Source organism: Hemibagrus wyckioides, linkage group LG04, assembly GCF_019097595.1.
Source record: "Hemibagrus wyckioides isolate EC202008001 linkage group LG04, SWU_Hwy_1.0, whole genome shotgun sequence".
Classification (NCBI taxonomy): Eukaryota; Metazoa; Chordata; class Actinopteri; order Siluriformes; family Bagridae; genus Hemibagrus; species Hemibagrus wyckioides.
Window position 1 is genome coordinate 9,172,655 of NC_080713.1, and position 12,861 is coordinate 9,185,515.

General features: G+C 38.7%; 1 protein-coding gene across 2 annotated transcripts in view; it reads right to left on the reverse strand.

Annotated features, from left to right (window-relative positions):
• LOC131351899 (rho guanine nucleotide exchange factor 17-like) overlaps window positions 1-12,861 on the reverse strand; it is a 110,275-nt gene that overhangs the window by 20,655 nt on the left and 76,759 nt on the right. For both annotated transcript variants that reach the window (XM_058387611.1, XM_058387610.1), the window contains 3 exons: window positions 10,711-10,893; window positions 2,057-2,173; window positions 128-220 (listed from right to left, as the gene is read on the reverse strand). In XM_058387611.1, the coding sequence (XP_058243594.1) occupies window positions 128-220; window positions 2,057-2,173; window positions 10,711-10,893 (393 nt within the window). The remainder of the gene's footprint in view (window positions 1-127; window positions 221-2,056; window positions 2,174-10,710; window positions 10,894-12,861) is intronic.

Consider the following 12,861-nt stretch of genomic DNA (forward strand, 5'->3'; position numbering starts at 1 on the left):
CCCCCACACAGACAATAAACTTCAATAACATACACATAAACATGTTTCACGGACTGTACCGGATACAGAACATGTGAAAAATAATGAGCGATGACTTAAAGGATGAAAAGAAAACTTGAATACTCACTTTGACTAACAGCTCGTAGCGCGGGATACGCTGCACAGGTTTGATCATCAGATCACCCAGAGCTTGTTTCTCTTTATTCTCTCGCATACTTTGCTGTGTGAGAGAGAGAGAGAAAGAGAGAAAGAAAGAAAGTAAGGATGAGTGAGAGAGAGATTCCAGCTCAACTGTAATAAAACTGTCAATTTGTAATAAAAGTATTGTTGTAATTATAAAATTATACTACATGACTAAACATAAATGTAATGTAAATATCCTCTTTGCTAATTCCATGAATGTTAATTGAGCTGGTTTCAGACACGACCACTAGGTGGCAGCAGAATCAATGATTCAGTTACACAGGACCAACCAGGACTGTGATGTTGAGACCAGCTTTGCCTGTGTGCTTACTATACTGAATTCTGCAACAAAACTCAAGCGATGTGACCCTTACAAACAAAAGAACAGACAAACTTTTGGTATCTAGAAAAAGTGTCATTCCAAACACTGAGCACAGGTAGTCAAACTATTGCTATATGCAGCAGGGGTGTCTTGTCTTATCTGAAAAGGGCCAATATGGGTGCAGATTTTCATTCCAATCAAGCTGAAGCCACACCGGAGTCTACTGAAAGCCAAGATCAACCAATTAAACAGGTGTAATCAGGTGTGAACCCTCTTGATTGGACTGAAAACCTGTGCCCACACCAGCCATTTGCATATAGGATCAGACACCCCTGCTACAAAATTCTTCAGAGAACACTGCAAATACTAGCTGCAACTGAAAACATCACACAACAAAGCATTTGGGGGTTTTACATTTATTTTAACCTTGCTAAAAACCAGCTAACTTAGTGATCAAGCCTTTATGATATTTACTTTCTCAGTGATGGAGATTTAACAAACTCGAGAGTGTGGATGGATCTAAAACAAACAATACTTAAAACTCATGCAGCGAGTTTATTCTTTTAATGTTGTGTTGTACAAAATTGGATGGTGCTATAACCTATACTGCTATAATCAGTACTTTCTCCGTCTTCGGAGGTCACATCAGGACAGTATTGGTCAATCTTTTATTCTATCTTCACATGATCAGAATTCGAATATCAGTCTACACCAAACTTAGTCTTTGGAACTTGATCGAATTGAGCTTGGGTTTCCTGAAAGTGGAATGAAAAGTGTAGTGCAACTGCGCCTTAAGATGTGCTTCCTATGAGACATGTGAATTCATCTATTCAATCAGCTGCTCAGGCTGCATCACAGTCCAGAGTAACACTCCGATGAAAGTACTTTACTCTTCCACATATGTGATCACTCGCGATTGGTTAGCGTTTCTCTGATTGATAAGGGAGAGAGTAATGCCATACTTCATCTTTCCTACGCAGACAGCATGACTGACGTTGCGCTCCTGGACTCCTGGCTACGGACAGCTGAGGCAGTGTCAAGTTCATCAGGTCATGATCTCGCAACGACAACACATTTCTGTGAAACCCAGCCCATTTCATTCCATTACACATTCACTTCAGTGTGACTGAATCTGCTGGCTCACGGCCATTCCTCGCAGCTAAAGCGGACACTTGCGGTGCATTGTGGGTAACAACTCATTCCTTTAGCCACCAAGAATAACACAACATGAACACTGAGTAGAGGGTTGAAAAGCATTTCATTTAGTATAGCCCCAGTGGATTTCTTTTCCTAATCCATTGGCTTTGTCTCAATCCACTGTACAATTCATGTCTAGTTAGTGTTCCTATATAGACATCAGCCATTTTAAAAGTTAAACCTCTGCCCTTTTTCAATTTTATTTTTGTGTAGTGCACATCATCAAATAGTCGAATTACATCATTTGGTGTCGGACATGTACAGGCCCCTATGACTCAACATGCAGGGATGTCCGACTCAACCATGAAACCTACAGGAATAAACACACGGATACACACATGCTGAAAAACTTACCTCCAAAAACTTCATGAAAGCAGGTTTAGCTTCTTTAGCGATCCTCACTGCGTCTTTGGCATTCAAGAAGTTGTCGATGTACGCCGAGTAAATGTTAGCCAGCACCTCTTTGGAAAACTGAGAAAGGACACAGAAGAGAGTTATCAGGGACGGACGACATTTCCCAGAATTTCACAAGCCAAAATTTTAGGTCCTCATTTATGTCACTCTTCAAGACAGTCATGTTCAGTTCAAGAAACTTGTTTGTGGTCCCAAATGTCTGTACCACTGATTTTTAACAAGAAATGTAACATTCATAAAAATATAAAAAGATATTCATGTCCTGAGTTTGTCTAAATTTAGATATAATGAGACTCACAAATCTGAATCTTCGGTCTGACATCAAATCGTATAATTGGTGTGACTCATATAATTGGCTGCAGCATTAAATATAGATTATTGCTGTGAAGTTTGAATCGCTCGTTTTATTTCAATTACACAAACAGATTTAAACAGATTTTAGCTGCAATGGACAAGCTGTACTGAATGATTTAGCATCTTTTATACTTAGTCGTTATTTGTCTTTTTTTTAGCTTTCTGTGAACTTTGCCTTTTATGGAGTTTTGTGGGCGTGACTAAATTGAAATCAGCTGCGACATGAACAAGGCTGTTACAACTTTATGACAAGATTGACAAATGAGGCCCAGTGTTTTATTTGTTCATTTAGCAAAAGTGAACACTTGTCTAGTCATATGTAGACACACCTTCAGACTGATGGCACAAGGTCTGGAAACAATAGCACCTTATATTAGACAAGGCCAACCCAAGAAGGTATCTATAAGTCGATGTCCTACCAAAACAGACCAGCGTGCAAGCATAGATTGTTTATTTAAGAAAAATCCAGCATTTAGCTGATTCTCATAAGTGCTCAGTGTCACGGTTGTAAACATGATGGCTTCCTTCTTCCATGAGAGAAACAGGGATTCTCCTTTCAAACTTTTGCAGGGTATAACAGTGCAGTATAACACCCTTGGGATAAAGAGCTCTCTTTTGCATACATGAGGTCACAGACGCTTGTGATTAGTGATGCTATGACTGAAAATATGCCATCAATAACCACTCTGAAAGCAGAGCACAATCAATTTTGCTGTTTTGGAAGGCTTTGGCACCATCTATATTCAAACTCATACTGTCCTGATGACAGGTTGAGCACTGTTCTGTTGCACCAGTCAGGGAGTCACAGATTTCAGTTTAAGATTTCTCACAGGGCTAAAAATGGATTTGTCTCAGTTTTAAATAAATGCCTCCTTGAGTAATAAGGTTAAGTAATGAGGAAAAAATAGATCCTACTGCTGGTCCCAAATTCAGTGCATAAGTGTGAAAAGGGCACGCGCACACACACACACACACACACACACAGCTTTGATTCAAATGGTGCCATTTTCTACTCAATGCATTATTAAACACCACCTCCACTTCCCGCTCATCCTTTCTACCTGAACATCCATCGTATTAGTTATAGGATTTTCAAGTCATTTTATGGCATGGTGACTTTTCTTACATGGCATCAAGTTGCTGCTGAGAAAATAAATTCTTACAGGAATCACAAATATGCATAGCATTACATGAATAATCCTAAAATAATACCTGAATTAAAACTTTAAAATTAAAATGAGTGAAGGCATGTACTAATCATGAACTAATGAAGAGCTAAGCTTAACTACTACATGAGTCTTCTGAATTTATACGTGAATAACTACCACCTGAAGGACATGTAATAACAATGTAATAAACACACAGAGGTAAACCAAATCAAACATGTTCTATAAGAAAGAATATGAAACATACTTCTTCTTTCGGCTTTTCCCTTCAGGGGTCACCAAAGCGAATCATCTCTCCACCTATCCCTATCTTCTGCATCCTCAACACTTTCCTCCTGCCTGGCAGCTCCATGTCCAACATTCTCCTACCTATATACTCACTCTCCCTCCTCTGAACATGTCCAAACCATCTTAATCTGGCCTCCCTAACTTTGTCCCCCAAATGTCCAACACGAGCTGGCCCTCTGATGTACTCGTTCCTAATCCTGTCCAACATGTCCTGCACCACTCTGACATGCGTCTCTGCTACTCCTGACTTCCTCATACAGTACCACAGCTCTTCTGTCATATGCTTTCTCCAAGTCTACAAACACACAGTGCAACTCTCTCTGACCATCCCTATACTTCTCCATCAAAATTCTCAGAGCAAAAATTGCATCTGTTGTGCTCTTTCTGGGCATGAAGCCATACTGCTGCTCACAAATTTCCACTACCTTCCTTAACCTAGCTTCCACTACTCTTTTCCATAGCTTCATTGTATGGCTCATCAACTTTATCCCCCTATAGTTGCTGCAACTCTGCATGTCACCCTTATTCTTAAAGATCGGCACTAATACACTTCTCCATTCCTCGGGCATCTTCTCACTCTCTAAAACCCTGTTAAACAAACTACTTAAAAATTCCACTGCCGCCTCTCCTAGACATTTCCAGACCTCCACTGGGATGTCGTCAGGACCAACTGTCTTTCCACTTTTCATCAACTTCAAAGCCTTCCTGACTTCATCCTTTCTAATCTTATCTACTTTCTGTGCCACAGAGTTCACCCCTTCTACTCTTTTTTCCCTTTTATTTACCTCATTCATCAGCTCTTCAAAGTACTCCTTCCATCTCCTCTGCACTCTCTCCCACTTGTGAGCACCTTTGCATCTTTATCCTTAATAACTCTAACTTGCAGCACATCCTTCCCTTCTCGATCCCTCTGCCTACCTAATCTAGTGTCTAACCTAGTGTACAACTCGTCATATGTAACTCCTTCTATTCCTGTCTATTCTCTTCAGTCCTGTCCCACTTCTTCTTAGCTAACCTCTTCCTCTGAATACCATCCTGAACTTCCTCATTCCACCACCAAGTCTCCTTTTCTTCTTTCCTCCTTCCAGATGACACACCCAGCACCTTTCTTCCTGTCTCCCTGATCACTTCTGCTGTAGTTTCCCAGTCATCTGGCAGCACTGCCTGGCCACCCAGAGCCTGCCTTGACTTCTGTCTAAATTCCTCACAACATTCCTCCTTTTTCAGCTTCCACCACTTGGTTTTCTTCTCCATCTCTGTCTTTGACATCTTTTTCTTACAGACCATCAAAGTCATCCTACACACCACCATACTATGCTGTCTGGCTACACTCTCTCCCACTACCATTTTACAGTCACTAATCTCTCTCAGATTTCTCCTACCTCCACTCTTGTAAGTTACTCTATGCTCCTCCTTCTTCTGAAAATAAGTATCAACCACAGCCATGTCCATGCTCTTAACAAAGTCCACTACCATCTGTCCTTCAAGGTTCCTTTCTTTAACTCCAAACTTGTCCTCATCACCCGTGTTCCCCTCACCAACATGTCCATTAAAATCTGCTCCTATCACCACTCTCTCACCCATGGGAATTCTCTCAATCACCTCATCTAATTCACTCCAGTATTTCTCTTTCTCCTCTAACTCACAACCTTCTTGTGGGGCATAAACACTAACATTCAACATCACACCTTCAATCTCTAAAGAATATGAAACACATCATTTCAAATTGTTTATATATTCTGTCACATGCAATTACAGCTGCATACACAAAGATCAATCAATGGATGGCGCTGTGTTACTAATTTACACTGACTCTCCTTATCGAACATAGGAAGATGCACTAATAATAATCACTAATCAGTACTAACAAACTAACATACTTGGACTCATCAGTAACAGGTTTATTGACCAAGTATTTTTTTACACATACAAGGAATTTGGTTCTGGCTGCTGGTGTCCCTCATAATAACAGACATAAAATAATGACTCTATACATTTAATTTACAGACAATGCTATACAGAAAAATTAAATAAACACCACAATATACATGGTATAATATCGTACATATTGGTTCATAATAAGTATATGCCTTAACTCACCATTTTTTCATATATAAACATCAATTCATTCATAAGAGTGCAAGACTATTCATATACTGTTATTGCAATGCATTACCCAGTACCATCATCACAATATGCAACCATTTAATCATATACATTTCTCTGTATAATGCAGATACTGTGAAGGTGACGCAAACGTTTGCATTTCAGGGTAAGAACAATACATGTTTAAATATCCTCTTCAACTCACATCTCTGGCCCCTGAAGTTTTATTATGTAGGATAAATGAGTTTTAAAGGTACACTACGCTAGCTTCTCTAACAAATGATATGATAGACATAGCCTTGAGGCAACTCATACCCTTATTATCAGTTAGTACCTTATTATCTTTCTGATAGACTATTAACCTCCAACATAAAGACAGATTTTAAATTAGTTAGGCTAATTAGATATACCACAGCACCAGTGAAATTTCAATTCTGATTGATCAGAAAGCATTGATGAATTTTTTAAGCAGTAGTGCCAACTGTAAGTCAAGTCCTAGATTCATATTAATGCCCTCACTGTAATGAAAAAAGAGAGGCGCCTAAAGGAACTACTGCTTTATAGCTTCTACAACGACAACCATAGCAGTAGGCTAACTTGTTTTGTGGATGTTATGTAACATTCTAAGTAACTATAAATGGCTAAAAAACACCTTGTTACTGTTAACAAATAAAAATAGTGATTGCTGGCCATTTATTATTATTATTATTTTTTAGATAAATCATTTAATAACTCTCTAATGCCCCACTGTGATTTATAATTTACTACTTAAATTATATAACGATATTATAGTGTGCTGTGATATTCAACATGGACATCTCACAATATCATACTACATTGCACCTTTTTTCGCCGAGAGGTGGTAGATTTTACCTGGAAAAATGCATCCAGTCAAAAAGCTACCTCAACCTTATGATTTCAGGTAAAATACATTAAATGTATAAAATTAAAATGTCCCAAGGAGACAAAGAAAGGTCTTCCCCCTTGAGAGTATGGATTTTGTTCTTCGTTAATCATATTTTGATCTTCATTATTACGCTCTATTTTGTTAATTTCACACTTTCTTTACTAAACTTCAACATGCATAAATACTATATCATTATGATAAGCTGTAATGGATGCTTATAGAATTATCCGAATATGAAGCGTTAATATTGGCACAAGCCTGGAATTTGTAAACAATAGAGTGGAATAGACTAGAGAACAGTAGAAAACAATAGAGGAGAATATAGGACAATAGACTAGAGAAGACTACAGTAGAGTAGACCAAAGTAGAGTATACTAGTGTAGAGTATAGTACAGTACAGTAAAGTAGACTCGAGTACAGTACAGTAGACTAGAGTAGAGAAGAGTGGAGTAGAATAGACTAGAGAAGACCACAGTTGAGTAGACCAGAGTAAACTAGTGTAGAGTACAGTAGAGTAGACTAGAGAAGAGTAAACTAGTAAAGAATACAGTAGAGTTGACTAGAGTAAACTAGTGTAGAGTACAGTAGAGTAGACTAGAGAAGAGTAAACTAGTATAGAATACAGTAGAGTTGACTAGAGTGAACTAGTGTACAGTACAGTAGAGTAGACTAGAGTACAGTAGAGTAGACTAGAGTAGAGTTCATTAATCCCCAAGATATTTGGTGTCACAGCAGCCACAACAAGACTAACAGGGAAGACAAGAGCAGCACAAGACTCAAAGTGCACAATAAAATCACAAAAAAGTGAATGTGTATAAAATAAATGTACTGTGATTATAATTCAAGTAGAAAATAAAATATAAAATGTAGTTACACATGCAGTGACGCATTCGTGACAAATTTGTTGGGCAATATGCAATGTAGTAGTTGAATATGCAAAATCAGTAGTCATATCCACTGTCTCCAGTTTCCACATAAAATGGCAACTATATCATAACCCCCCACCCCCACAAAAAACAAACAAACAAAAAATTCTGCATTTCAGCATACAACATGAGCCACGTAACAGAAAAGTTCACTTACGTGTTATTAAAGTATGACTGTATGGACGTTTGTGTAATTGCCTGTGTATATACAGTTTGTGTGTGGACGGAAAGCGAAAACCGAGCGGTAGTCTCTGTAGCGGACAGTGTGGTGTCTTCTGACCTACTCAATAGAGCTTAAGTCGAACCATGCCCCAAGCACTTCAAACCCATACTACACGAATATGAAGGGCAGTGAGAATGGCTCCAACCTGGCTGACTCCCTCATTGCTCTCAGCTCTTATTCAAAACACCGGTGGATAATAAGTGCCATGACTGATGACATCATCACTAATGGAGATGCAACTTTGAAAAATGCAGCAGAGAGTAGAGCAGAGTTCAGAAGAAATCTAAATGTTCGGCAGTGGTCATTTCCATTCTTGGAGAAATGCCTCTTTTCTTGAAAATAAATTTGCTGAAAATAAAATGTATACGACATAACTACAAATCCAACGGAATGTAGAGTCTCTTCTCCAAAATATATATTCCCATCATCCCAGAGTCAGATCATCTCTTCAAGCAATTGCTCATCACGTTATGAGCCATGGTGTTCGCAAGGTGTTCAGAATGTCCTCACAATGCGTTTCAGTGTGTACTAGTCTATTTTCTCTTAATATGTTTGTGCCATAGTGACATTTTGTGCACATTGTGTACTGATTCTATGCTGATTTTATACCTGGAATGTTTTAGGTGAAGCTCTGTATCAAAGTTTTTGTATTGTTTTTATTTAATCACTCAGCCAGTAATGACATAGAAGCCTATGGCCTACTCCCCTGATCAATCACACCCATACAGTAAGTACATGTTGAATATTCCATTCTAGATTATTTTCTCCTTTGCTGTTTTAATAGAACCTCCCATCTTCTGAGAATGCTTTATCCCAGATTTTGGAATGTGGCTGTTCAACCACAAGAATACTAAGTACGGTCAGACAAGGACTGGCGCACAGTTCATCCAGTCTACAAGGACAAAGACATTTCCAGTTTATTCCAAAGTTGTTCAGTGGGCTTGACATCAGGAGGTTTGTGCAGGCCACTCGAGTTCATCCACACCAACCAATTTTGTTTTGTGCACAAAGCACAAAGGCATTGTCAGAGGAGACCTCAAAGTACCACTCAAGGAAATCCTAATACTACTGCATACAAAGCCATTCTAGACAACTGCATGCTTTCAAATTTGTGGCATATGGGTGTGATGGTCATGTGTCCAAATACTTTTGGCCATACAATGTAAAAAACAACTTTTTTAGTGGCAGTAATAGCATTATAGCATCCATCAATAATCAGAAAGATATCTTTGTTCATATATCCCATGTATATTGACCACTAGGGGCCTCTACTGAGCATCTGAGGATTCCATGAAGTAGAACAAGCCCATATTTTCATGATTTCTGAAAAAAATGATCTCATCTCATCAAACGAATAAAAAATAATTTTACAGACCATCAGACTGAGCCCCGGCCAGTGCCTGTAGTGCAGGTTGTGGTGGAATACAAAAGCATGCGCAATATAACTGCATGATATTTCAAAATCTACACCAAATGAAAGCTGCTCAGAATTAGTGGAGATGGTGGCGTAAATGGTGGACACAGGGTACATTAAAAACACACAGATTACGCAAAGTGTGGAGGCTCATCAGTAATGTAGGCTTAAATAAAAAGACTAAACAACTGTTGCATACAGTTTACACAGAAATATTACGTTTCTCATGAGGATGTTTGCACTGATTGGAACTACAACTATAGTATTACATTGCGGCAGTTAAAACATGCAGCGTAGAATAGTTCAGTGGTAATATGGCTACTGTAAACCCTAGTGCGGTGGTTTTGAGTCACAGCTCATGTATAAGCTCAGTGTTTTCTTTATTCAGTAATTTGAAAATCCACGCTCAAGTCATGTTGGATGTATGAAAACTGTGCGAAAGTTCCTCTGATAAACCAGATGGAACTGATGTACACATTTGAATGAAATGAATGCAGTGGAATAGAAAAAAAAACGCTTTTAATAGAAAGGTTGAGATATAAGCTAGCGTGAGAATGAAAGTGTGTATAAGACATGACTAGGATCTTGAGGACACAAGGTCTCTACAGTGGTGAAGTATTCGCCTTGATATTTCAATAACCAGTCCCTCAGGATTATGCAAGTTTGCAATTTTTCAAACTTACCCAAGATTTTCCTCAGATTTTAGCCGTGTCGTGTGATGTAATCATAACACACATTCAGCCAAAGCCCTCTTCGATTCATGCATGTCGAACATGAGTACAGCTAACATAGAAAGTAGTGGTTTAAAAGAAAAAATCCTGTGTTTGCAATTTCGCCAATTCAAGGAGGTTCCCAAGAAAAAAGCTGGAGCAAAAACGGGCAAAAATTCTGGAGAGACTGGGTAACATTTGCTAATACTTACATTTAAAGTATTACAATAAAATGAGTGAATACAGTTAAAATACACTTCTCATACAGTACAGCAAAACAACCAGTGTTCTGAGCAGCATTAAAGCATTTTGCACTTTTCTTGCTGATTACTGAATTTTTCCTTCAGCATCCATTTCGCATGTAATCTCCTCTGCTATAATTTTGGCTACTTCATAATTAGCATGAGAACCTGAGCATCACCCTTTAAAATGGCCCTGCTCCTAGGGACAAATAAACAACAAAAACATACATAAACATGATGAATAAGTCTCCTACTCACCGACAGGACGAGGAGGTCGCCGATGGTCTGGCGGTCATGCCAGTCATTAACGCAGCTGATCACCTGCTCCAGGAAGAGCTCGTGGTGCTCTAGGATTTCTGGGATCTGGTAGAACATCTCGTCTACTAGTGACGGATCACAGAGCGGCGAGTTCTCCGGTTGCTTCAGTGGCTTCATGTAGCTCTGCAAGAGCCAACACAAGACACTCCAGTTACCACAGTAATATCTATAGTCTGCAGAGTCATTTATTAGTAATGGCAGCTCATATATAACATTTTCAGAAAATATTTTAAATACAATCAAATCAAAACATGACAAAAAAAAAAAGAATTAAAAAAATATAATCATATATCATAAACAGCCTTGTCCCAATTGAACCACAGATAAGCACTGAATGTCTTTGTCATGCCACACTCCACAATGGTGATTAATGACTCGTATGAAAATAGACACTCAGGGCTTTAAGAGTTTGTTGTTCATACGCATTTCTGGTTTTAGCTAGGCTACTAGGAGCAATATATTCCTAGAAATGTTCTAAAAAGTTTTCTATCTTCATTCTTATATTCAACCACTTACATTCTGTATAGGTTATCCAACAGAGGGAAAAAACACATGCCTCACACTAAAAGCCAGCCGAGTCCTGACTCGTTTTATATCAGTGCTGCAGCCATAAATTCATTCGTTTATACTGACTGAAAATGTCTGACAAGTCGATTTCCATTCTGCCGGCAGGCTGGAACACCAGTGTACAGTGTCACCATGGTGACAGCATGGACAGATCTATACATTATAAGACATAATATCTAAAATAAATGATCATTAAAGCATGTCTATTTATGCGCAAGAGTTTCATTATGAATGAGCAAGACCCTGCAAAAATGTTTAAAAATCGCAGGCAATCATTTTGAAACTTTATTGATCATAAAAACATATCAATACATTCTAGCTTGAGTGTAAAACTAGGCTCTGGAGGGTTTCTGGTACGAGCCTGCATGGATAATAAATAATGCAGGGTTTCATTAATACTGCAGTGTTTCCTCATTAAACATGTATTACTTGTTTTTCGAATTCATAAACATGATTTTTATGAGTGTGAAAGGACACATGTAAGTCCAAAGACGTGTGCTAAAACCCAAGGAATTACACAGTAAAAATTGTTTTTTTTCTGATTTTTTCCCCCCATACATTAGTGCAGAATTAACTCTTATGCATCTGGCAAAAGTTCGTTTACATTTTTTCATCATTGGATTTCTGACCAATGAATCAAACAGCTTTATGAATAGATTTTCAACACTACATGCCGCTTTGCCAAAGTTTTGTATTTGTGAAACTAAACCAAATGAAATCAAATTCTTCTCTTATTCACACTCGGCAGACAGAACAACTGGTGTGAAATCCCCCTGAGGATGCCATTAAGATGAAAGCCCTGATAGAGAGGAGCTAAAGGGTGTAAAGGTATGAAAACAGAGCACACTTTGTACAGAGGTGTATCTTTTGTATACAAATGAAGCATGACTCAGCAGTTTGGACATTCAGGGGAAGTTTATTTCAAAAGCTGGGTGAGAACAGAGAGAAGAGTTTTGATGCATGTTGTAGGTAGATTAACTTTCAACTCATTGGGACTCATTAGCTTCTGCTAACATTTGTAGATTTATTTTGGCTAAGTTTGGCCCTCTTTTACTCACTGAATCGCAGTTTCTGAATTACAGAAGCTGCGTAAAACAGATGTGCAGCATCAGTTCTAGCAGAGGCTGTGATTACAGAAAGTGTCTCTGTTGATGCATTGGGAAATGATCAAACCCATCTGAGGCACAGAATAGTGTCTCAAACAGCACCACCTCACAGAGTAGAGGGGGCAGTGTAGTCCTAACCATTTTCTCTGGATCCTCCATCCATCCATACATCCACTTTCTGTAGCGCTTTTCTACTCAGGGCTGATGGGGAACCTGTAGACTATTGTGCCTGGGAGTCAGGGCACAAGGTAGGAGACACCCTGAAATGGGTGCCACAGCATCACACACACCCTGAATACACGGAGGAAACCCCTGAAGGACACGGAGAAGGTGCAAACTCCATGCAAGTGGGAAATAAACCCCATACCTTGAAGGTACAAACATGCTAAATACTACATATTTCCAAAATGATGATAAA